Consider the following 27,155-nt stretch of genomic DNA (forward strand, 5'->3'; position numbering starts at 1 on the left):
CTGTTCATATTGTTTATACACGTACCTCCATTTTTAGACTCCTTATAGTCACAGTCGTCTTAAAACAGGGAATCTTAAAACAACTGAGAGGTGGTAGGGGGCGGATCCTTTGTCCCTGCACAAATACGTCTTCTTTTCTGACGGATGATAACAAGACAGTATAATGTATATTATCAACTTTCTCACAGGGGTACATATTTCCTTTACACCGGTTCATGGGTCAAAGTTCAGTTGTCACAAACATGGCGTCTGCTAAGGAGATTGTCAGCCTTGCTGCTTCTGGAAACAGCGAGGAACCTCAAATTGATGGAGCGTCCGTTTTGGCTCGTGCCCTGAAAGAGCAGGTTTTTATTTCCTCTTCATATTACATATTGTGTTTACTCTTTTTGCCACAAATGAAGGCATAGTTGAGCGTTTTGTACTTTCATTTTCAGCTCAGTCAGCCTTTGGACTTGAACTTCACAGTTGACAGTACTCAGCAGCCTTGAACGAGCTCCGAAGTTGATAGACATGTAACTGAAATTGATTTGTCACCACACTCACCCCAAGCTAACACATATCACAGAAAGTGTTCGTGCACAAAATAAGTTGTCATGGTTTGATTGGAGATTCTAGAGATTACAGATCCGTGACGTGATGTGTTTTGAAAATCTATTCACTTTTGAAATAAATCGGCAGATCCAGATGAAGGACAAAGCTGATTACTAATTATAGTCATGTTAATTTCTTTGCATTTTGCACAGTTTTTGATGTTTTTAGATGTTTCTGGAGGGAAAGGAAGCCTCTCCTTGAACGAAAAAGGTAAATTCGACAGCAAGCTGTATAGGCAATGAAGAAGAATTGAGATTGTAAGGACTCATACTTTTCATCACAAAAATCGTTGAAGAAAAATGTCTTGAGGGGGTGAGAGGTGCGATTTCTCCTTGGATTTCATGATGATCCAGATGCAAACCCCCCCCCCCCCCCCCCCCCACAAAAAAAAAAAAAAAAAAAAAAAAGCGTTTGGGAGGTACATGCTTAAGCCAGGGGGGGGGGGGGGGGGTTTGCGCAACCCCTGTAAACCCCCCCCCCCCCCAGTCCGGCCCTGTAACCTATAGTTGATGGACAAGGTCATGCAGTGTCCACTCTGTACTCCTCTGTCAGGACAGGGCAGGACAGCAAAACATGTTACAGTACTTAATTACTTCACTGATTCTTTTTGGAGGGCCCCAAAGGGTTTAAAATCGTGATCGTGATTGGCGTTTTTTGACCTTTCTGTGACCGTGATTGCCGAAATTTCTGTTTCTGTGATCGTGATGGGACTTTGCCCGTGATCCGTGATGACAAAAAAGTCAAGTCTCGTGATCGTGATCGTCATTTGTTTTCGTGATCGTGATGGGCATTATTGCAAAGCATTTTATTTTCAACGTACATTTTTCACAGCTGTATCACTCTATGATCCTCTATTCGTCAAGGAGCCAATCCCGATTAAAGGGAAGCAACAACACATTCAGAAATATGATTTTGACAGCGATTGCTTCCCTTTAAGAGAACCAATCACACAAAAAGAGATCCAATCAGAAGGCAAATTGCAAAAGTCTGCCAAACTTCATCCAATGGAAGGGCTTCTTGCAAAGGTTTTGAGTGCATTCAGTCAAATTCGAATTCGAAGATAAAAAATGGCGTGCAGCGGTACTGTCATCGAACTTCTGTTATATTTTGTGGATTCAAGCCAGACCAAAGCAGGCGGCGAGAATGCCTTCCTTGGTGGAAAGGTCAGGCTACGGGTCGGTCTTTCCGAAGACGAAATATCAAGGTATGACTGTTCTGAATGTAGGCAAAGATCTTGAAATTTGTTCAAGATCTTTGAGTTTGAGTGAGATCATTGACATTGTCGACATTGCCACGTCTGGCTGTCACTCGCTCAGTGTGACCTCGACTGGCTCGAGATCGAGTCTGCGTGTAGCCAAAACCGAAACTAAAAATGTGTTTTTCATCCCAGCAACGTGGACACCCTTGGCATAGATTCTAATTGTCGCTTCTTTGCATTAAGCTTGGATTTATTTTAGCGCCTGTAAACTTTAATATCAACAATGGGTTAAATTCAGAAACAATGGCGGGGAGACGTGCCAGTTTGGGTCACTTGATCCTCATGTCAAAGACGATCAAAGTCATGTTCGTTGGGGATTTTGTCAGGCATGCTACTTTTCCGGTATTTGCCAGAAATCCAATAAAGCCGTTTTCAAAATCCGGTAAAGTCAAATTTATTCCGGTGAAGTTGAAAAATTTCCGCAAAAACGATCCGTGTGAATATCGCGCAACGCGACCGGGCGCCGGTCTCAATGAAGCCAGCGCACAGTAGTGTTGTTTTCACCAGTTTGGAGGTGTGTTGAATGGTGGTGGGGGGAGGCTAAAACGGGATTTTTAACAAGATCACAACACTATTACAGCCCTGAAAATGATGCCCAGAATGCACCAGATTGCACAGATTTTAACCGTTTTTTGAAGAAAAAAATGCGGGGGGGTGGGTATGCCCCCGGACCCCCCTGGTTGGCTCGCCTGCTTCGCAGGCTCAGTGGCACTGCGCGCTTCTTTCAGGTAAAACCATTTTTGGCCCGTAGCATTCCTGTTTGTTTTTCAAGGCCATGAAACCAGGCGATGGTGTACCTCAAATTGTATGGCAAAGTGGAAAATAAAGAACCCATCACACATTCATGTACTTTAATTTCAATCCACCCAATAGTTTTTGAGAAAATGGGTTTACAAGATTTAGCTCTGGAAATGTGACATTGTGCATATTGTGAGTGAGTGAGGGTGTGGGAGTTGAATGTGTATGAGTGTAGAGAGAGAGAGAGAGAGAGAGAGAGAGAGAGAGAGAGAGAGAGAGAGAGAGAGAGAGAGAGAGAGAGAGAGAGAGAGAGAGAGAGAGAGAGAGAGAGAGAGAGAGAGAGAGAGAGAGAGAGAGAGAGAGAGAGAGAGAGAGAGAGAGAGAGAGAGAGAGAGAGAGAGAGAGAGAGAGAGAGAGAGAGAGAGAGAGAGAGAAAACAATGAAAACAACATTCTTGTTACTGATTACAAATCATGATATGTATTTCTATGCGTGTATGAAAGAGAATTAAAAAAATAATAATAAAAAAGTGCAACAGCGAATTAATGTGTGGTTGTGTTTACTTTGACACGTGCTTTCTGTACATGCAACTTTTACCGTGACCGTGATTTGCCACTGGTGTTCGTGATCGTGAAAACAAAAATCAAGGTAACTGAGATCGTGAAAGCTAAAATTTCCCTTCCCGTGATCGTGATGATACCCCCCCTTTGGGGCCCTCTTTTTGACTTGGAAATGCTTGATCCTGGAAAGGTGGCATGGAAGGAGGAGATGGCTTGGGGTGGAGGTGGGGTGGGGGTGGTTGCAGAAAGCCAAGAGTGGAGATAGATGGGGTAGCCTACATGGCATAGTTTGGATAAGGGGGGGGGGAGGAGGGCAGTTTGCAGGCTGCAGGTCAGGGTAATTAGAGTAGGATCTACTATGTCAGGTGCTTCTGTTAATTGCTGTTCTATGAAAACACACCCTATAAAAAACATAGCGTTTAGACAAGATTATATCAGTTGCTCAGTATTTTGTTTTTTTTAAATGTGGCTTGACAGTTCTGTCCCTGGCATAGGTATACAGCCGTCTCTTTTCAACATACCTATGCAGTTTCGATACAGAGTTTTTCAGAGCAGAATTTATACTCTCTTGATCATGTCATTATGAAAAAGAAGAGAAACAGAGTATAACTGAACTCACCTTGACAATTAGCTGCACAAGCAGGTACACACTGTGTCTTGAAATATTGAGGATAAAAAAACCGCCAACAATTAAAACAAAGCAAGAAACAAACAACTGATGAAGACTTGTCTAACTATGTTGCAGGGCGTGGAGTACATGTTTGGCATTGTGGGAGTGCCAGTCATTGAGGTCGCCATGGCAGCACAGGCAGCTGGCATCAAATTCATTCACATGAGGAATGAACAGGCGGTGTGTATACTTTGGACCCCCCCCCTCCCCCTCTTGCCCCCTTGAAAGACCCCCTGATTTAAGACTTTCCATTTTTTAAGACTGTGCTTTCTAAGTTATTTTCTGTTCATACCCTCAGTGAAATAACCTCCATATTAGACGCCCTCCCTATTAAGACCTGATTTTCAATCAATCAATCAATCAATCAATCAATCAATCAATCAATATGAAGCTTATATAGCGCGTATTCCGTGGGTACACTTCTAAGCGCTTGTCGAAGAGTTGTCAACACAGGACTAACAAAGAAACTAACATCTACAGACGGACACGAACCCTATCACACACTAGCAAACCCTGATAAACATACAACAAACAACTGTTTAACAATAACCATTGTCAGATTTAGGTACGTGGTCTTGACACAGTGTGTAGGGGGAGGGGGAGTACCACAGTAATTGTACTCACAGCTGTGCAGTGTTTCTCTTGCACTCATGCTGTATGCAGTAACCCAACATATTGTAATTTTGGCACGTTAGCAGTCTTGTCTGTTTAGGATTCATTATGTAACAAAAATAACGTGGTTTTACATTAAACAAAACAAAACAAATGGTGCTTCGTCTGAAAAAGTTAACATTCAGAATCGCATTGTAATCGAAGTCAGGTAGGTTAAGTTTGATTTTTTGTCCCAATTGCTTTTGTGCTTTCTGATCTGCTGGATTTTATTGTCTTTCAGGCATCGTATGCTGCGTCAGCCATTGGATATTTGACAAGAAGGTACGTTCTGTTTACATTGCTTTGTAAGGATTAGCAAATAAATGTTCCAGTTTGTTAGTTTTTTTTAGTTTTTTTTTATGTAAAAGCAGTTGCAGAGAAGAGTGGAACAAGTTACATGACTCATCATTTCAATCAGGAATTCTGAATTCAACGATTCAATTCATTCCTTGAGTTTTACTGTGTGACTCAGAGGTCATGGTATGGTGAAAAGAAAGTATGGTAGAACTTGCAGCGGTGTAGTACCTGTTGCCTATACAGTGTAACCCCCAAGTAAGACCCCCCAATTTAAGATTGCTTCCTTTTAAAGATCCTGTTTTTTTTCAGATGTTCTCTTCATTTACCCTCTGTAAAATGTACCTCCATTTTCAGAGTTACTTCTTGTTTAAACCTGTTTTTCTCACATTTTTGGAGGTCTTAAAAGACCGGCACGGTTGGCCTAGTGGTAAGGCGTCCGCCCCGTGATCGGGAGGTCGTGGGTTCGAACCCCGGCCGAGTTATACCTAAGACTTTAAAATTGGCAATCTAGTGGCTGCTCCGCCTGGCGTCTGGCATTATGGGGTTAGTGCTAGGACTGGTTGGTCCGGTGTCAGAATAATGTGACTGGGTGAGACATGAAGCCTGTGCTGCGACTTCTGTCTTGTGTGTGGCGCACGTTATATGTCAAAGCAGCACCGCCCTGATATGGCCCTTCGTGGTCGGCTGGGCGTTAAGCAAAACAAACAAACAAAGGGTCTTAAAAGGGGTGTTCCACCGTAGTTATCAGTGGAATGGTTGTGTTTCAGGCCAGCAGTGTGTCTGACTGTGTCAGGGCCAGGTGTCATCCATGCCTTTGCTGGAATGGCCAATGCACAGGAAAACTGCTGGTAGGTGATCCATGTGTCTGCATCGAATTGCTGTAGTTTGCCAGTGGAAGCAGGAGGGAACAGTCTGTAAAGAATACTTAAGTTTACACAAAGTCATTCAGTGAGCAAAGAAATACTGTGCTCTGTCTTCAGAGAAAAGTGATAAGAAAAGTGCAGAACACAGACAACAACACACAGCTCGTATGCACAGGCACACACATGCATGAACACACTTACTGTCTCTCTCTCTTTCTCTTTCTTATCTACACAAACACACTTACACATACACTAATTGCACTTACTCATACACTTACACAAGAGGATGCACACACAGACAGACATGTATGGAAGCACACTCGCACACAGGCCAACACACACACTTATTCACACCCACACATTGTCACACACACAAACACACACACACACACACACACACATGCACACATGTCACTCACATACAGACCTCATAGAGCATGACCTTTGCCGGCGTAGTATGTGTGTGCATTTGTTGTTTTACATATATAGCAGTTTTGCTTGATTCTGTGTGCTCAGGCCTCTGATTGTGGTGGGAGGGTCATGCGACCAAGACCAAGAGAACATGGGAGGTTTTCAAGAGTATCCACAGGTATGTGAACATTTTCATTTTCATTCTTCTTTTCCATTCCTGGGAAAATGGTGTTGCTTCCTTCAAGAGGAAAGCTAGCAGCACTAAGAATCGCGCTACCCAGGTGTGCATGTTTAGGTGTTATCAGCTGCCTGCACTTCAACCAAGGTCTTTTATGTGCCACAGTGTTGACACATTTGTGAGGCCTTGCCTAGGTGAGGGTGAACATCCAAAGTGAAGATGCAAGACCTTTTGTGATAGCACTCTTGTTTGTTCACCAGTCAACTAGTAACAAGAGATTTCATGAAGGAATTCAACTGGATCAAGTTTTAGAAGACAACAAAGTTGACGACAATAAAATTAAAAACAATAACAAGGAAAATTTTCGTTTTTTCGAACATTTAATTTTAACTATTAAACTATATAATGGACAGGGTTAGAACCATTTTTTTCTTAATTAGGTTGAAAGGAAAGTCACTGGTAGGATTTTAACCAACAAGGGATGGACGTTGTAATTCTTTAGACCTCCATTTAAAAAAAATTTCAAAGCAACTAATTTTTGTCTTTGTTTTGAAACTTGTTTCTTTGGTATAGGTTGAGATGGCTCGGCCTTACTGCAAGTTTTCAGCTCGACCAAGCAGCCTGGACAAGATTCCTTATGTAGTGGAGAAGGTACGTCATTGGTCAGACTCTTCTCTCATCTTTCTGTCGATTATACTTCTTTAACTTTTATATAAGTCTTAAATTTGACCATGAAGAAGATATTAATCAGATGAAGAAAATGTCAGTTCCATGTTGTTGGTACTGTACAGTGGTACCTGGAATGAGAGGGCAACGTTGGAACCAGCCAAACATGCCCCGACATTGCAGGTAGACTGTCATTGACAGGTATATTTTGGTCAAGATCATAGACAACTAGGAAAAACAAAAGGTGTCCTTTATTGGGAGGTGGCCTCACATCACAGGTATAACTGTACTACAGTTGAACCTGTCTATAACAGCCACCCAAGGGACCAATCAAAAGCTGTCATTATAGACAGGCGCATGGTCGCTATGGGAAGGTGTCCTTTATTGGGGGGTGGCCTCACATCACAGGTATAACTGTACTACAGTTGAACCTGTCTATAACAGCCACCCAAGGGACCAATCAAAAGCTGTCATTATAGACAGGCGCATGGTCGCTATGGGAAGGTGAATAATATAGCAAAAGACTAGTCGGGGATCTTTTGGGTGTTTTTTCTGGGAAGGTGGTCGTCGACAGGTGGTCGCCAAGACAGGTTGGACTTTACTAATAGAGATTCAATCTCAGCAGGTACATGTAATATACATCTGACGGAAACTTGGCCATACTCTCCATGGTTATGTCTTGGTTTATTTGATCAACAGGCAGTGAGACAGTGTACCTATGGCCGACCAGGTGTGTCCTACATTGACATGTCTGGTGACATGATTGTTGGCAAGGTGGCGGAAAAGTCCGTCAGGTGAGCATGTCTTTGCTGCTAAATTTACATGGTGAAATATATACATGTATATATACCTGAATGTGTTTCTGATTCATTCATGTGCCCCATTTTTTTAGCCTTAGATGTTTGAAATCTTTCACTAAAATGTTCCTGTTTATTGCTGTTTGAATAATGTTGTTGATATTCTACCAGTTTAATCTTTTCTTGTAATGTTCTTTGGTTCTTTTTTGTCACTGTGTGTGTGTGTGTGTGTGTGTCTGTCTGTCTGTCTGTCTGTCTGTCTGTTTCTCTCTGGCTATGTGTCTGACTGTGTCTGTCTGTCTGTCTGTCTGTCTGTCGGATTGTGTGTTTCTCTCTGGCTATGTGTCTGACTGTCTCTCTGTCTGTCTGTCTGTGTGTGTGTCTGTCTGTCTGTCTGTCTGTCTGTCTGTCTGTCGGATTGTGTGTTTCTCTCTGGCTATGTGTCTGACTGTCTCTCTGCATGGCTGTGTGTTTTGCAGATGTTTGTGGTATTTTAATTTCAAAATATCTTTGACGCAGTGATCACACTTATAGCCATTTACCAAACCTTTATTTCTTTAAAAATATGAATCATGATTCTGGTAGACACCGGTCACTCCTTTACGCCAACCAGTCAAAACACAGTGCATGTTACAATTGTCAGGAAAAAAATCGTTCAAACAAAATATCAACTGGTATGTATGACCAGTTCTTGATTTCGTTTCTGGTATTTTGGGATTTATGCCTGGAAAATACTCGTGTTGACACGATTCATTTTTGAGCTCTTTTCTCTCTTAACTTTGTGTACTACAGGTACGTACAAAACTGCCCTCCACCACCACCTATGTTGTCAAGCCCCAACAGCATCAAGAAAGCCGTGGACCTGCTCGTCTCTGCCAAGAAACCGCTCATTGTGGTCGGAAAGGGTAGGCTTTCTTACATACCAAGGGGTGGAATTGTGTGTGTGTAAAGTTATTTTATAATCAGATATGAGGTTCCACAGAAATGCCATGAATAGGCTGTTTAAGAGTACAAGTAAACATGCTATGTCTGCCAAGAAACACAAACAAACTAACAAACAAAAACTCTGGAAGAAGTAGGTGGCTAATGTTCCAAACTTAAAAAACCCACAAGAATGATTATGATTACACAGACAAAATGAAACATTCACGAGAACGTCAAACAGGTATCATTATAGTGGACTAACAAAGTCCGTGATACAATGGGATTGATTGATGAAAAAGAAGGGTGAAAGGGAGGGAATGAGGAAGAGCACAAAGAGTTGTCCACTTGAGAAACCATGAAAAGATGCATTTTCAGGGTTTTGATCTCTTTTGAAAAACAGACGCTCAACTACTGGCAGTGCTTCATGGGTACGAATGAGAAGGTAATTCAGTTTGTTTACAGCATGTGTTGTCCCTTTGTCAGACATAAAAAGGTTTGAAAACAGAAGGAACAAAATCTGCTCACTCCAGAAGTCATGCTTTTGTGATTGCAGGGGCAGCATATGCAGGAGCAGAGTGGGTTGTAAGAGACCTTGTGGACACCACCCGCCTCCCCTTCCTGCCCACCCCGATGGGTAAGGGTGTGGTGCCAGACTCCCACCCCCTCAGTGTGGCTGCCGCAAGATCAAAGTTAGTGATGTTCTTGCTCTTGGTAGTCTGTCATTCAGTTTACAGACTGACATTTATTTATGTATAATTACGTTTTAGTTTACCAAGACTTTGTTCTTTTTTATTGTTGAACGTTAGGTGCTGTCTGTCTTCTTCTTGACTGATTTTCTTCTTTCTCTTGCTGTCATCTCTCCTTTTACATTCTTTTTTTTATTATTGTTTGCTGACGAAGAAGTGTTGTTCCAAAGCGGTCCTCTTTTTTCATCGTTTATTGTCTATGTTTTCATTGAGTACATTTTCATTGTTTTCTTGAAAACCGCCAAATAATGGGTGTGAGAATTGATGTTCAATGTGTTCTTGTTGCTTTGTTTTATGTAAAAAGAAATCTCCTAGTGTCACTCCTGCATTGCACATTTTTGATGATGATGATGATGATGATGGTGGTGGTGTTGATGATGGTGACAATGATGATGACAATGATGACGATGCTGTGTTAGTTCAGAAAAATTGTGCATGTGTGTGTGTGTAAGATTTCTTGTGTTTGTATGTGTACACCACACATGTTTATTGATCAATCTTTCAGAGCCCTGCAGGAAGCAGACCTAGTGTTGCTGCTTGGAGCCAGACTGAACTGGATGATGCATTTTGGTGCTCCCCCACGCTTCAACCCTGCTGTTAAGATAATTCAGGCGAGCAAGACAAATAGCATATGCTGGGCTCCATTCACATTCTAGAAAGTTTGACTTATTTGAAGTTGTGATTCAGATAAAGATACACAAGTAATACATTGTTTGGTTAAGAAGCATGATATAGGTCTCTGTTCAACGTATTCCATGTTGAAAACATTCTTTTTATTATTTATCCGATCTGAAGGTCTACAGAACAGTTATGAAACTGTTGCAATATCGTTCAGTCATTTACTGAAGCTATGGGAGTGAACTTGGATGTTTATTCTCCTGCATGTTGACGTCAATGTGGACAATAAGTTGCATGATCCTGAGATCTTCCGAAGGGTTGTGAAACCGTTGCATTATGTGCCTGTCATTTACTTTCACTATTGTGTAGCATCTAATCTCTCAACTGTGCTAAATATGGTCAGGAACTGTAGTCCTTCCAGGTACAAGTCAAGTTAATCTGCACATTGATTTTTTTTCCTTTAAGATCCTGTGAAAACAAGTCCAATCTGCGCGGTGGGGGGGGGGGGGGTGTCTTTAATTGAGTGTCTTGAAAGGGGAGTTCCACTGTACTTCACTGTTGTTTGTATCCGGTACTGAAGCAGGTGGGTCAACTTTTGACATGAGCGATTGGAGTGAGCTTATGGTTGTGCTTGTTGTGCAGGTTGACATCAGTGTGGAGGAGATGGGGAACAATGTCTACCCTGCTGTGGCACTGCCTGGTGATGTCTGCGTCGTTGTGCAGCAAGTACGTACATGTCACAGTCTTTTCGCTGCATGAACGCATCAACATGCAGGAATACTTGCATGCTTGCAGGAAAATAAATGCACAACCACACACATGCTCACCCACACAAACACATGCATGTGCATATAAGCATGCTCACACACACACATGAAATATGCACACACACACACACACACACACACACACACACACTTACACAGAGCAGTATCTCTTTGCCAAGGCCTGTCTCATAAATTATTTGTTTTGAGGTGTCCAGTTGTGCTTCTTACTGAGTGTAATCCCTGTTGCTATAATAGGTATATTTCAGAGAGGAACTCCCAAGATAAAAACTGCAAATACGTGTTTACTTGCTTCTTGTTTGTTTTGTTTTGATTTCACTGTTATATTTTGTTGGTCATACAGTTGTTGGATGAATTCAGACAGCGACCTCAACAGTTCCAGTTCCCTTCTTCCTCCCCCTGGTGGACAACCCTTAACGCCAAAGTCACCGCCAACCAGAAAAATGTAGAGGTACGGTAGTATACCTACACTCTGTGTACTAGCAATTAAAGGACATCCTTTAATTTTAGGTGTCCCTTAGTGAATGGGATACTTTTTGATTGATTTCAAAGTGACAGAAGGACACGTCTTCTGTTCGAAGGTGTTGTTCTTTAACAACTTTTTGATGTACAGTGGAACCTCCCTATTGAGCCCCCCCCCCCCCCCCCCCCTGATTTAATTGACCTACATAAGATACATGTATATAATTGGATTTGTTTGAGATTGACAGTGTATTTCCATGTATAATTTTTTTTTCTTTTTTACAATTCAAAAGTTTGACCTCATATTTCTTTTCAGGCAATGACAAAGGACCTATCTGTGCCACTGAGCTACTATGCTGCATATGCAGAGGTAATCTTTACATGCATCACTTGAGTGTTTCACGAGTTGTGTTGCAAACTTACCTTTTGGTAAGAACTATTCCATTGTTTGTAGTTGCGGAAAAGTCAATTAGTTCTGGAAAGGAACTTGCATTTTAATTTGACTATAACATTGTATGACATAACAGTACACACACGTAACTGTAACGTTTTGTTTTGTGAACAATGAAACGTTCCAATAACCTACAATTCTTGGTTTTTTTATTCTGAATTTTGGAACATTAGCAGTCCATCTGTTTTGGCATTTCTGAGAATTCTCAAACACGCCAACTTCAGTTGGGAGGGTGGGATCATGCAAATTAAATTACATATCTTACCCAACTCACATATAGCAATTAACCCTAGTTCAGTGCTGGTTACGCTGTACGCGTCCCCTTGGTAACCAAGGGAGACCACTCTAAAAAAGAGAGTGACCTATCCCATAATGCCAGACTAACCACTAGCCTGACTTCCGTATGCGCGCGCATACACCACCATCTAATCATTCCAAAACTCAGCGTCAGACTGGCTGGTCGCATTTACGTACGCTCTGGCTGTTGTTCAGCCGATGTTGCTTGGTCTGTGGGACCGGGTTTCTTCTCCTTGGTATTATTGCGTCGTCTTACCTTGCTACTGTCCAGCTTTTTTGGCGTGTTTGTTCCTCCTCAGGATCAATCTGCGTACTCTAACGATGTTTTGGCCCCACCTCTGCCTTTGCTGGCAGCTTTTGGGGAGGCTTTGATTGCTGCGGTTTGCGGCTCCTTTAGCTGATTTGAGCCTTTGAAGGGAAGTCTTTGAACGTCTAGTTCTTAGCTCCTTCATCGGCGGTGGGGGAATTGCGGAAGGTTTCTTACGAGTCTACTTCCTCTCTTCTTCCTTCGGAGCAGCGCTTGGCTGAGCACCTGTTGCGGTGTGGCTTTAGCTTGCGTCATCCGCTCAAGTAGCGCATCGCTCGCTGAGCGTGTTGCGTAGGCTCGGTTAGCGCCAAGCCTAGGAACTTAAGGTTTTCTTTTGTTCTGCCTACGGAACTACCCCCGGGTAGCCTGGGGTTGACGGGCGTCCTTTTTTGGGATGTGTATAGCAAGGGGAAACTGTCTGTTTGTAAGAACAATTTTCCCCGGGCTGTAGAAGACACATTTATAAAGGATTTAGCTTTGCTGTTCGCATGGGAGAAGGCCTCGGCCGACAGTATTGGTCGGTTGGGAGTCGTTAATCTCTCCCTTGCGTGAGGATTTTCTTTCGTTTCCTCTTCTTTGCGAGTGGACTCTTTCCTATCAAAGGGAAGCTCACAGCAAAGAAAAGCCCTCGGTCTGTCTTATCAAGGAAAAGCGCTAAGCTGGCTGTTCTCAGCTTCTGCTGTTAGCTTCTTCCCGGCTTGTCACGTTGCCAAATACCCACCATTTTATCCCCTCGGGGCTTCTTACTGGTCGGGTTCAGTGGGCAAACATTAGCACGTTTTCGTTCATACTATTGACAGTTATGTCAACTGGAGTATGAGTGCTTGGATTCACTTTTCTTTCTGCCTTCGTGTTTTACACAGCGGCCGGAGGCGGATTAGGACTATCACTTTATTGGGGTCCTTCCTTGGGTCTTTTACGAAGATCGTGCTGATGTTTTCTTCCACGTTTGGGGGCACAAATGTCAGGGGATAACATGTGTTGTTTCAGTCAGACAGCACCTCAGTGGCCTGGTTTCTCAATAAGCAAAGGGGGGGCATCTCGCTCCTTAGTGTGGCCACATCGGGCATGCGAGATTTGGTTGTGGTGTTACCACCACGAGTTCTTTTTAGCAGTGAAGTACCTTCCGGAGAGGCTCTATGGCTTGGCAGACTCTCTAAGTCAGTTGGCCGAGTAGGTCCACACGGCTTGGACTCTATCTCTCTATGCGCTTCTACTCCTGGTGGTGTTGGGGGTGCCGCTGATAGAAGTTTTTTGCCTCATGGTACTATCACCTTCTGCTAAATGTTCGTCTCCCCGTTCCCGGTTAATACTCTCGATTTTACTGTGTGCGGCTTGTGGGTCGCACACTATGGGCCCATTCTCATTGGTTGACAGCCCTTAAGGCCTTTAGGGCTGTCGGGAGGGCGCCGTTGTTTACACTTGAGCCACACGGGTGTCTACTGTTCGGGAGTCATGGAGACGCTCAGGGGCTTCTGCCTCAACTCCGGATTTGGTCTAGAGATCCCATAGGGGTCAGCGTCTTAGTTTTCATATCACATTGACTGGCTTGAAACAAAGGACGTAATATTAACGGAAAGAACTCCACTTCTCTCCGTTCATTGCAGGTGGCGAACCTCCTATTTTGGCTTTCCGAATTTTCTCCCATGTCTCTGTTTTGAGACGTTACGCGATATCAGTTGCACTGAACTGGCCAGGCTGGGAAATTTTTTTCTCGTGGGCTCTTTGTAGCCAGCGTGACTAGGGAAGCCTCCCTTTTGGTTGGCTGAAAGCAGATCTCCAGTCCCGACTTGAGATTGGCTCCTAGTTTTGGAGCTTTTGAGATTGGTTTGTTGAATCCCTGGCAAATTAGCCTTACTAATCTTAACACGGGAAGCGGTCATACTTACTCTGGTAGCTTCCGAGGGAGGTGGGAGTAAGTTCGTTTTTCTATCGGGTTTTGCTATAGACAAGTCTTTGTAGAAAGACTGATCTATAGTGCTGAGGTTTTGTTCGAATTTCGGACGAGTATTTAGAAACCTGGGGAACCAGCTCTGATAATGCAATTCAATTCTTTTGCTTTATGTCGGCTCTGCTAGAGCCCTATTAGCCTTTTGAACTTTTCAAGGTGAATATTTTTCTTACTCGCTCTGATTAGTTTAGATCATCAGAACAAGGGTTTTTATTTATTTCCATCACTCTCGTGGAGGCATTGACTTAGTGAAGTCAGCCTTGGCTAGATGGTCTGCCACGTTGACTAGGCATGCCTACAGTGGTGGCAAGAAAAGGGGGGGGGGGGGGCAATCAGTCTTCCTTCTTCAGGCAACACGGACTCAAGAAGTCAGAGTGTGGGCCTCTTCTTTACCTGTTCTCAAGTCTGAGAGACTTACATAAGTCATTAATGCAGCTCATTGAACGTGCGGGTACTTGGGCATGAGGTTCTAAGGGCGGGATGTTTTAGGTACCCGCTTTTATAGTACACGTTTACTAGACATCAGGAAATGCCTTTTAAAATGTTTACCTACGGGATGTATCTGGTGCCCGGCAGTTCAGATATTTCGGTTCTGCCAGCCATTGTAGCTGTAGGCTAGATACTGGCAAGATGTTGGCTTGGTTCAGGAGGCCAGAATCTTTTAGGATATCACTTAACGCAGCAAGGTGTAAGGATATTGTGAATTTAATTTGAACCAAGGGATTCTCCAGTTTGATCAGACAGGTTTTTTACCTGCTGATAAACATAGTCTGGGGTTGTTAGGGCAGTTTTGCCTCTCTCTGTAGCTGTGACGTATGAGGCGAGGGCATGGGCCTCCTCTTTGACAGTCCTCCGGTCGGGTCATTTAGGCTGAAGACTGGAGTAGGCTTACTGGCGGTCTGAGGTGGTTTTTTAGAAACTTCTTCCTCAGAGGTGTCTTGAGACAGGGCGACATTTCCGCGCTATCTGTTATGGTAGCCGCGGGACAGGTCCTAATATCATAATTCCACTAGATTCCCACTCTGCTTGGCCCTCTTTGGTGGCTGCAGGGCGGTTTATTGTGGTTTGATTTGGTGAGTACCCTCCTCCTATGATAGCAATCTGCTATATGTGAGTTGGGTAAGATATGTAATTTAATTAAAAATTTTAGTAGTAAATTTTCATTTGATTAATATACTTACCCAACTCACATCGTTTATTCCCTCCCGCCTCCCCGCTGTGGTGGTATGGGGGTCTAAAAAAGGGGTGAGTTGGGCTTCGTTTTGGAATGATAAGATGGTGGTGTATGCGCGCGCATACGGAAGTCAGGCTAGTGGTTAGTCTGGCATTATGGGATAGGTCACTCTCTTTTTTAGAGTGGTCTCCCTTGGTTACCAAGGGGACGCGTACAGCGTAACCAGCACTGAACTAGGGTTAATTGCTATATGTGAGTTGGGTAAGTATATTAATCAAATGAAAATTTACTACTAAAATTTTTAATTATCAAACTATTTTTGTAAAGGGTCAATATTTGTAGTTATCAACATTTACAGGTGCAGAAAGCTTTGCCAAAGGACTGCCTGATTGTCAACGAAGGTTCAAACACGATGGACATTGGTCGTACCATGCTTCCTAACAACCTCCCTCGCCACAGGTGAGACTGATACTGTACTGTCATTCAAACACGATGGACATTGGTCGTACCATGCTTCCTAACAACCTCCCTCGCCACAGGTGAGACTGATACTGTACTGTCATTCAAACACGATGGACATTGGTCGTACCATGCTTCCTAACAACCTCCCTCGCCACAGGTGAGACTGATACTGTACTGTCATTCAAACACGATGGACATTGGTCGTACCATGCTTCCTAACAACCTCCCTCGCCACAGGTGAGACTGATACTGTACTGTCATTCAAACACGATGGACATTGGTCGTACCATGCTTCCTAACAACCTCCCTCGCCACAGGTGAGACTGATACTGTACTGTCATTCAAACACGATGGACATTGGTCGTACCATGCTTCCTAACAACCTCCCTCGCCACAGGTGAGACTGATACTGTACTGTCATTTAAACACGATGGACATTGGTCGTACCATGCTTCCTAACAACCTCCCTCGCCACAGGTGAGACTGATACTGTACTGTCATTCAAACACGATGGACATTGGTCGTACCATGCTTCCTAACAACCTCCCTCGCCACAGGTGAGACTGATACTGTACTGTCATTCAAACACGATGGACATTGGTCGTACCATGCTTCCTAACAACCTCCCTCGCCACAGGTGAGACTGATACTGTACTGTCATTCAAACACGATGGACATTGGTCGTACCATGCTTCCTAACAACCTCCTTCGCCACAAGTCAGACTGTTATTGTACTTTCATTCAAACACGATGGACATTGGTCGTACCATGCTTCCTAACAACCTCCTTCGCCACAGGTGAGACTGATCGATACTGCACTGTCATTCAAACACGATGGACATTGGTCGTACCATGCTTCCTAACAACCTCCCTTGCCACAGGTGAGACTGATACTGTACTGTCATTCAAACACGATGGACATTGGTCGTACCATGCTCCCTAACAACCTCCCTTGCCACAGGTGAGACTGATACTGTACTGTCATTCAAACACGATGGACATTGGTCGTACCATGCTTCCTAACAACTTCCCTCACCACAGGTGAGACTGATACTGTACTGTCATTCAAACACGATGGACATTGGTCGTACCATGCTTCCTAACAACCTCCCTCGCCACAGGTGAGACTGATACTGTACTGTCATTCAAACACGATGGACATTGGTCGTACCATGCTTCCTAACAACCTCCCTCGCCACAGGTGAGACTGATACTGTACTGTCATTCAAACACGATGGACATTGGTCGTACCATGCTTCCTAACAACCTCCCTCGCCACAGGTGAGACTGATACTGTACTGTCATTCAAACACGATGGACATTGGTCGTACCATGCTTCCTAACAACCTCCTTCGCCACAAGTCAGACTGTTATTGTACTTTCATTCAAACACGATGGACATTGGTCGCACCATGCTTCCTAACAACCTCCCTCGCCACAGGTAAGACTGATACTACAGTTTCAATTCCATTTTGGATGGATTTGATCAGCAATTAAAGAAAAATATGAAGAAAAAAGAAAAAAAAACCAAAGAAAACAATATCAGATCTTCAAATTAAATCAACATGAAAGTGCTTGTTTATAGTGAATAGTGTTTGTTTGTTTGTTTGTGTCTATATACCTCTCTTTCTTTTTCTTTCTTTGCTCTACTTTTGTGCGCTTGATGGCTTTTCCTATGCTAACTATTTCTATGGCAGGCTCACAACATTAATTAATGAAAGCAAATATTCTCTCATCTTTTTCTGCAAGATGTTCTGTTGGTACAGTGGAACCTTCAAATTCAGAGAAAATCTCGTTTGAAAGGAAGGGAGTGTTAAAATGTATGTAAAGTTACAGATGTTATGAACAGTAGATCTGAAATAATAGGGTCTTAAAAGGAGAGGGGGGGGGGGGGGGGGATAAAAACAGGAGTCTTCAAGGGGATTCCAGTCTGTACAATGAATGCTTTTTTGATACAGGCTTGATGCAGGAACCTTTGGCACAATGGGCGTTGGCATTGGTTTTGCCCTGGCAGGAGCGCTGTGGTGTCGTGACTACGCTCCAGGCAAACGTGTCGTCTGCATCGAAGGAGACAGCGCCTTTGGCTTTTCTGGCATGGAGATTGAGAGCATTGCTAGGTAAATAATGTGTGTGTGTGTGTGCTAGGTTTTGGATGCAATTTTTGTTAATTGTTCAAGATTTATTATTCAAATTGATTTCTTTTTTTGGTGCACATCGGGTTCGATGATTGTGCATTTATACAATTTATGTCTTCATTTCAAAGTAAGTTCTTACTTTCACAGGAAATTGTACAGTAACCCAAGTGTGATAAATGGCGTGACTTGTACTCCGCTACAATCACCGCAGAAGACAATAAGAGTGAACAGGAAGAATATGATATAAAATAGCATGTATTATTAATCAAGAGTACTGTAAAGCAATATCTTCTATATTTGACAGTTGGTTACTATTCATTTTTTTCATTTTTGTTCCTTTGTATTCTAGGTATCAGCTTCCTGTGGTGATCATCATCTTCAACAACAATGGAATCTCTTTCGGCTTGAAAAATGAAGTCTGGGATGTTGTTGCCGAGGGAGACAGGACATTGTCGTGAGTTTCTTTTGTTGCCAAAAGCTATGGTATAGGTGAACCCATTGCTAACAAAAAAAACCAGCATTTTTTTCCATACCACACTGCATGGTGATCAAACTGTCTCAAAGCGTTGCCTTAACTTTCTGACCAACAAAACAGGCAGAAGCCTGGAATTCAAGAAACTATGTGATGAAAAGTGTTTTGGGTTGTTGTTTTGAGTTTACAAGGTTGATCATTTTATTTAGGTAAGCACATGCACATATTTCTTTCGAATACATCACCTCAATTTAACTAATAGGAGTTACCTTACTTACGAGTGCTAGACTGAGAAGCGTCCTATGTTACCAGTACTAGACTGTAAACAAGGTCGCTAACTCTAGATTTCCGTCGGTATACCATTTAGGGGAGTAGTCTCCCTTTGTCGGTAGTACCTCTCTGCGCATGTGCCAATGCCCATAATCCCCAGTTTCAATTTCTTGCTACGGGGAGCTAGACGTGTATTTAGACCTTTCCCGTCTAAGAAGACTTCCTTCACAGGAACTACAACATTCACCTTCAATCACGGTTTGGGCTTTCCTTTTTAAGGGCGATTACTACGCCCGTATACATTGAATGATTCATCACGTTGAACAACGTAACGAACCGTGAAAATTAAAGTGAAACGGCTTAAAAATGTAACAAAGTTACTTGGTCATAAGTAGAAGGTACTTCAGTCATCAATGATACCTTGTTGACACACAGAGCCTAACAGGCTCCGTTACTTGTCTTTTTTAACTAGTGAACATGCAATTGAACGACAACTATTCTTTACTCAGTCGTTACGAATGTCGAACAGATATTTACAGCGGTTGGACCGGTTTCATTGGCGCAATAGAACTCCGCGAACGATAACTTACCTTGCCGCTTTCAATGGAAAGCAACGGCAGGTCACCCTACACATCAATGTAGGAATACGAACAAGACCTTCAACTTCGAAATTACCCGGAAGTTTTTTGCGGGAAGTTTTTTGCGTTTTAACAGCTTTTTATCGACTACAGCGAGGTTTACCATGCGCGTTATCCCGACCGGAAGCGCATTTCTGATCCGAATTTTTAGGCGTACAAAGTACCGAGTGCCCGCGAAGGTTACATACGGCGTATGAATACTTCTGTCATTACAAACTGCGATGACTCTTGCGGGCAGCGTAGATACGGAACGCAGTACGCTTGAACGCTGATTGAACTGAAGGCACAGAGCGCCCGCGAATGTTACATATGGCGTATGAATACTTCGGTCATTACAAACTGCGATGACTTTTGCGGGCAGCGTAGATACGGACCGCAGTACGCTTGAACGCTGATAGAACTGAAAGCGGGTTGTATCGAAGAATAACAACGACAAACCTCGCCCGCTTGGAAAGAAAACCAAACACTGAGATTGAGATATGCGCCTCCGGGAATATTACGGAGGGAACTTCCTTTACTCTCAGAGAAAGGCAAGTAATTCTCTCTCCTATGTTTCTGGGAAACGATGTTTTCTGCGGTTGGCAGATTATGGTTTTGGTATTTTTATCAGATGATCATGGTGGACTCACAGAGACCACGTGGTGGTACTTCTTCAAATTGGATAAAGAATACTTTCCTTGCCAACTTAACTTGATTAACTTGTAAACTTGTATGCGTGCATACATACACATTATCTATATATATATAAATATATATTAAAAAAAAAAAAAAAAAAAAAAAAATAAAAAAATAAAAATTTTTTTAAATTGACAAGGAAGAATTAAGTGTATGCAAACACAGATGGGACATCTTTATTGGGATATAATCCTTTTTTCTTGGCAAAGGGTATCAAAGAAGTCAGTTGATGTTACAAATTCCATTTTCATGGAGTGTTTAAATCAGCTATCTGAGTGGTAAAAGATTTAACTTATGGATAAACTCAAGTGTTTACACTTTGAGATTTACACTCAGCTAAAATCTGTTGATACCACAGTGCCAGGAGACAGCTCTTCAAATTCAATTAGAACAGGCACACATATATACTTATGTTCTGTTCCAGTGCACAATTGATGTACATTACACTTGAATGACATGTTATGAATAATATACAGTTGAAACCATGCCTTAGGGGCATGAATAAACTTGGTTGTTAACACATGAGTATTACACTCAGCTGAGTTTTCACAACATGCAAGATCGAGCAAGGCTCTGAATAATACTCACAGGGGAGCTTCCTATAATGTTGTCATGCCTCTACTTATTCCTGGTTCGTAGGCAAAACCTAAGCCTTTGACCTTTAACAAGGCCACATCTCTACTGTTGTCACCTAATCCTACGACTAGGTTCTCAGAAGTAGACAACAGGACCTAACAATAAGAGGCCGCCCTTAAATAACACTGGCTCTAGTCAGGTTCATACAAGGGATACAATGTTTATCATTTCATATTATGGAAAATATAACATATTTGCTAAACGGATGTTGTTACAACACACAATTAACTATGCCTCCTAGACAGAGCGGCTACTCTCATGAGAAAGGTACTGGATAAACTCTTGGCACATCCATGCCGTTATCAGTACGAGGGGGAATTAAGTCATATTGACATGTATTTATATATACGTAGACATTACCAAACAGACAATGTCGGGCGCTCTGGGGGAATACCTCCAGTAAGCACAGGAAGAGACAGGCTTCCTTTTCGCCCTGATAACTCCCAGGATTGTTGCGACAGCTTATGACAGACCCTCCACCTGTCAGGCAAGACGTCCACTGGGCGTAACATGAGTAGAATCTCCCTGAGGTAGCTACAGCCTCGTCTGCAACCTCTCCCTTGAGGTGACCCCGAAACACGGCTGTTGACAGGACTGGGCCCCTCCCACCACTATCTTTGCCAGGGTTCCCCATCATGATGGTGGCTTCATGCATTTTGACTGCAAACTGCCTGTAGCGATGCTTCAGCACCGGAAGGACAGCTCCCGCCCCTCATTGCCTGTCTACCACCTCCTGACGGACTGAGGAAGACCTAATGTTTAACGCTCTTGGAACTAGACCAACACTTCACGCCTGACCATATTCAGCAGTGCCCGGCTACACAGAAGTCTGGGAGTGTGAGGAGAATGCCTAGAGCCTCCTAGTTATCTTCATCACCTGGAATGGAGAGCTAATGGTTAGAGGCTACAACCTTCACACCGGGGAGCCGCCCTACCAGTAACAAGATGGCACCTGCAATCTGCATACAGATCACCAGTCAAACAGCGGTGGACAACTGAACAGGGTATAGTAGTCACATCAGTTTCCATGCATACTGCAAGCTCTTGAGGTCTCTAGATGTCTCCTTCGGATACACAGCTACAAGACAGACACTGCGTACCAAGATAAGAGGAATCAAAGTGTCTCAAGACATTTGCCTGAGGAAACGACTCTGAAGATCACTCACACTTGGAGTGGAGCTTGTTCAACAGGGTAACAGGCCCAAGAATCTTGCCATACATTCGTCGGGCAACACGGGTGAGCATGTTCAGGCTACATCACAAGGCGGGGAGCTGTTGGAGATAACGCAGAGACGGGGGAAGAAGTGCTCTGAGATCGTCAAGTACAGAATGCTTTCATGACCTGTGGACGGACCCAGCGTAACAACTTGTTAGAGTTGCCCCTTCTTCCTGAATGTCATCTGACACCCGCATCAGCCAGGGGATGATGATAGAAATGTCAGATTGTACAGTCGACACTCAACAGAGGATGTCCGACACCTGTAACAGGTCACATCTCGACTGATATGGTAACAACTCTGGCAGAAGCATCAACAGGAGAGACGACAGTAGACGTCCTAGAGAAGGGATGGGCCGTTTAAGATCACTGGGCAGGTGCCCCTGAGATGATCAGCAGCTTTTGGAAGACAACCTACCCCAGGGTCAGGCAGTCCTTAGGCTACAAAACCTCATGGTTATCATCCTTGGACCAAGTCAAGAACCGCCCTGATATGGCGCTTCGTGGTCGGCTGGGCGTTAAGCAAACAAACAAACCAAGTCAAGGCAAAACCCTTCAACAGGGACAGCACTCAACCTACGTCATGCTTCAGAGACGGACAGACTTGACTAAAGAGGGAATGTCTCCCGAGGTGACTCCGCCCGTTTTTCCATGGACTTTCCAGGAAGGACACTGAGAGATAGTCTGAGGTCTGGCCAGCCATCCGCACTATGAGATCCATGGGCCAGATTTCATAGATCAAGGAGGACCTCTCAGCCCATGCAGATTGATTAGTGCTGCCAGACATCTTGGACTGGGTAAACCATACGTCCCTCCATCATTGAGTCAAATTTTCCTGGAACAAGAAGAGCTTCCTCTACCTTTAGGGGTATTGGGTACGGCCACAGACACACTTGGATTTGGGAAGGCTCAGCCACCCCTTCCAACCGAACCTTGAATTGGACAAGCTTCGTTTGCCTCTTACAACTGGCGCTCTAAGATCCCTGGACCACAGAGATAAGACCTAGAGGTATTCCTCCCCCGAAAGGCATAATGAGTGCGGCAATACCTTGACAGTGGGTGAATGTGTCCATCCCATCCATATGTAGACTCTCAGATGCCTGGACTCAAAAGCTAAAGGAGCTGGAGGAAAGAGACACAGTGAGATCCTAGCAGGAGCTAGGAATACCACACAAGGCTATCTCCCTCGCTCCCAGTCTACGGTGACACAAGGTTATTGGGTGAGTATAAGTTGTGTCACTCTAAGAGCTTGAGGTAGAGACACAGTGAGATCCTAGCTGGAGCCAGGAATACCACACCAGCCTTTTCTCCCTCGCTCGAAGAGCCTGAGGTAGAGACACAGTGAGATCCTAGCTGGAGCCAGGAATACCACACCAGCCTATCTCACTCACTCCCAGTCTACGGCTACGCGTCGTTTTTGGGCGAGAAACGTGGCAACTCGGGTGCTGACTAAGACCTTTGTCAAGTCAGAACTATGCATCAGACCAAGAGAGTACACCTCCTGCCTCAGGCAGGGGCCTGAAAACAACTCTGCATAGTCACCCTAGAGCTCAGCTCCACAAACAGCTGAAGTGCCCCAGAGCTCACAAAGCTATGCTGGTCAGACAATGCAACACTTGCCGCCCACAGCCACGCCTACTGTAAATCCAGATATGGACTTGGGTGATCTGGGCAGAAGTACTACTGAGATCACAACATAAGACATCTTTGTGAGTTCAACTACCAGGGGGCAGAACTTTGCATCAGCCCAAGATAGTGCACCTTCGGCCATAGGCCGGAGAACATCACTGCATAGTCATCTAAGAACTTGTGAGCTCTACAGAAATCTGGAGTGTCCCAGAACCCACAAAACCTATGCTGGGCAGACAACCCAGCAGATGCCACCTACAACCATGTTTACAGAAAACCTAGATCAAGGACCTGGCTGATCAAGCCAGAAAACGGTCCTGCTGAAATCACAAATGGGACCTCTCAGTGAGTTGCATGCCAGGCATGGCACCCTCTTGAGTAAGACAAGAGCGGTCATTCAGCCAATAAGGGCTCAGAGATGCCCATGGTCACTGGGGACCCCCTCACGCTATAAGTGTGGAATTTCAAAGTAAGAAGCAGGTTTTCCCCTTGGGTAAAGGCAATACAGCTGGCTGTCTTTCACTGGCTATTCTAGGACAAATGGTACCTATAACCATTAAGGGTAGGCTTATAGCCCCCACATGCGTTGAGACAGGCACAGGTAAGGTGCTGACAGTGACCGTACTGCTGAGCGCACTTGCGCTTACTTCCTGTCACGCAGGAGGAACAGCTAAGTCAGCCTGAATTTACACTGGTATCTGTGCCTACCATCCTCATTAGAGAGGTAAATTCAGAGAGGATATATATATATTCATTCATGCGACTGGCACAATTGTTTGCCATGGAAAGTGGTGCCTCAGACCAGAATTCTACAGGATCTCTGGAAACTCTGTCAATCTCCCTTAAATGGAGGATCAGTCGCAGAGACGCACCTTGGTGATAAGTTCAAGGTATTAGAGGAATTGTTATCTCTGACCATTCCTCATCTTTTAGGTCGTTCACCTGATCCGCCTGCAGAACTTTACGTTGCTGGGGAGTTGGGTCGCTCAAGGCGCATAATGGCAAGTCATAACCATAACCCAACATTGATAAAGACAAGTGATCAGAGGAATAGTAACGACCATCGAGTAGAAACCAGCTCTACATTGACAGGTGGGACTTTCTTTCGATTGTCCCTTTCTGGAGCAAGTTGACACAGTGGCAACAATGCAACTTGCCACTCGCCCGACTCAGGATTTCTTGCTTCTCAGTCCGATGATCTATCCTTTTCTTCCCCCGATTTTACAGGGGGGATTCCGGACAAATGTGCTGAGTCGGGTGAGGTGACACTAGATTACCGATCGAAAGTCAACCCTCCAGCCTGTTATCTATTCTCCTATTAGTTAAATTGAGGTGATGTATTCGAAAGAAATATGTATTTTTTACAAGTAAAATGACTATTTCTAAGAATACTCACCTCAATTTAACCAGAGACCCTCCCACCAACCCCGCTATTGACTTAATAGCTTCGAATTGAAACTGGGGATTATGGGCATTGGCACATGCGCAGAGAGGTACTACCGACAAAGGGAACTAAATGGTATACCGACGGAAATCTAGAGTTAGCGACCTTGTTTACAGTCTAGTACTGGTAACATAGGACGCTTCTCAGTCTAGCACTCGTAAGTAAGGTAACTCCTATTAGTTAAATTGAGGTGAGTATTCTTAGAAATAGTCATTTTACTTGTAAAAAATACATTTTATTGTCACAGGTCAAACAACACTTGGTTCATCTTTTGAAACCAGGCTGTTTGGACATCTGTTTTCAGACAGTTTGTTGTGCCCCCCCCCCCCCCACCCCCTTGTGCCTTTTTCTTTTCTTTATGAATTCTTAAACAACAGTGTGTTAATGACAAATCTGAATCAACAACATATAAGATCATATTTCAAATGCAAAATCTCTTGTTTTTATTTGTATTTGTTTGTATACTTCAGTGTACCACCAACAGCACTGGCGCCAGACACTCGTTACGAGAAGTTGATTGAAGCTTTTGGAGGAAGCGGGTATCTGGTTCGCACAATTACAGAACTGCGTGAGAGTTTGGCCAAAGCCATGGCTGACACCAAGAGGTCATCCATCATCAACATTGTCATCGATCCCATGGCTCAGCGCAAACCTCAGGTAGCATTCACCACAGTATTACGTGTAGTTGTGTTTGTACAATATAGATAATACATGTATATACACCAAGCTGTCCTTCATTATCAACATTGTCATTGATCCTATGGCTTAGCGCAAACCTCAGGTAGCATTCACCACAGAATTACGTGTAGTTGTGTTTGTACAACATAGATAATACATACATGTATATACATGTATGCTAAATTTTATTTATTGCATTAAGTGGAATTCAGAATTTTAGAAGAGTGTGTATTTGGCATTGTAATAACATATTGATAAATAACTGATCTCTTATTATGACGTCTTTCTAGATGTATACAACATTTGCAGCTAGAGTAAATGAGAGTTACGCGGAACCAATCTCCTGGCACCTGAGATAACATAACAAGCGTTGAAACCAACAGGCAACTTTCATCCTTATGTAAGATTGCTTGATCACTGCAAGGTTATATGATTCTTATTTATCATTGTACATGTCATGCATTTAGAGGACTTACATCCCTGTTTGTTTGATCTTATCATTTGCGCTGTGCCTCATTTGGTTATGATTTTCACTATCTTTCTACTGTAATTGTTTTTGTTTACAGTGATAACAAACATTTATATTGCTTTCAGGCTTCAGATTCCTGTCAAAGATGAATAAATTATTGTTATTTCTGTTGTTGAACAGTTTGTATTACCTAATTATTTTGGTACAATCAAGAAATAATAAGCTCGTTTTTTTTTCAGGAGTTCTTTTGGCTGACAAAGGCCAACCTGTAATGGGGATGCGTTCATTCTGCAAAGCAAGACGAACAATAGCATGGACTTCCATGCCATATGTGCCAGCAGATTACCTGCATCATGGATATTGTTTTGATTCTTGGAGGAGGGGGCTGGGGGTGGCCCGGTGGTTGAGCAGTCATAGTCAGAGAACAATAGAGACTGTAAAAATCTGCATTTTTTGAGAATCAAGAGTGCTGTCTGAGTATATTTTTGTAAGTGATTTGCTCAAAATGTTTGTGTTTAAATGAGTGATGATAGCTGTGTGTGCTTGTTTTTTTTGTAAAACTTATGTTGCAGTTATCTGTGCAATAAAAATAATAAAATTTCACCTGATTTGGAACAAATGAATATCATTATTTTGTCCGATTTGTTTTGAGTCATGTATATGAAATATTTATTTGTGAATGTAAAATGTTGTAGCCTTCAGCTATTCACAGCTTTTTGACGGTCAAGTGTTTCCTTGTTCAGAAAAGTAATTCTAAAAAATAAAATTTGAAAAAGCATGTAATTTTGCTTGTAATTGAGCTATTGTCTATTTCTCATTGAAGTTTTATTTGGTTACATTCACATTCATCCTTGATTGTTCAATTGCCTGAATGAAAAAGCCATTGGGAAAGGATTTTAGTCAAGATATATAATTATACACTGTCCATATGCTATGTAATTTCAGTCTCCATTCCTGGGGCGTTTTTTCCTGTGATAATTTTTTTACTTATCAACTTGAATGAATAAAAGTCAATGAAAGTATGGATGATTGGTAT

General features: G+C 43.2%; 1 protein-coding gene across 1 annotated transcript; it reads left to right on the plus strand.

Annotated features, from left to right (window-relative positions):
* Positions 1–211: 211 nt before the first annotated feature.
* On the plus strand, positions 212–27,143 carry LOC138981704 (2-hydroxyacyl-CoA lyase 1-like). The gene is made up of 18 exons (XM_070354726.1): positions 212–344; positions 3,893–3,997; positions 4,710–4,750; positions 5,533–5,613; positions 6,145–6,217; positions 6,791–6,868; positions 7,583–7,677; positions 8,473–8,585; positions 9,158–9,293; positions 9,856–9,961; positions 10,611–10,694; positions 11,097–11,204; positions 11,532–11,585; positions 15,754–15,854; positions 17,816–17,974; positions 18,342–18,446; positions 25,443–25,629; positions 26,359–27,143. The coding sequence occupies exons 1-18, from the start codon at positions 216–218 to the stop codon at positions 26,389–26,391; spliced, it is 1,788 nt and encodes a 595-aa protein (XP_070210827.1). The 5' UTR covers positions 212–215; the 3' UTR covers positions 26,392–27,143.
* Positions 27,144–27,155: the final 12 nt, after the last annotated feature.

Source organism: Littorina saxatilis, linkage group LG12 (assembly GCF_037325665.1).
Source record: "Littorina saxatilis isolate snail1 linkage group LG12, US_GU_Lsax_2.0, whole genome shotgun sequence".
NCBI lineage: Eukaryota > Metazoa > Mollusca > Gastropoda > Littorinimorpha > Littorinidae > Littorina > Littorina saxatilis.

What these genes read in the sequence shown, in the direction of transcription:
- LOC138981704 (XM_070354726.1), top strand. Translation starts at nt 216, where the DNA reads ATGGGTCAAAGTTCAGTTGTCACAAACATGGCGTCTGCTAAGGAGATT. An exon ending in AATGCACAGGAAAACTGCTG is followed by an intron (nt 5,614 to 6,144) that starts GTAGGTGATCCA and finishes CTGTGTGCTCAG; the next exon opens with GCCTCTGATTGTGGTGGGAG. An exon ending in GCTCATTGTGGTCGGAAAGG is followed by an intron (nt 8,586 to 9,157) that starts GTAGGCTTTCTT and finishes TTGTGATTGCAG; the next exon opens with GGGCAGCATATGCAGGAGCA.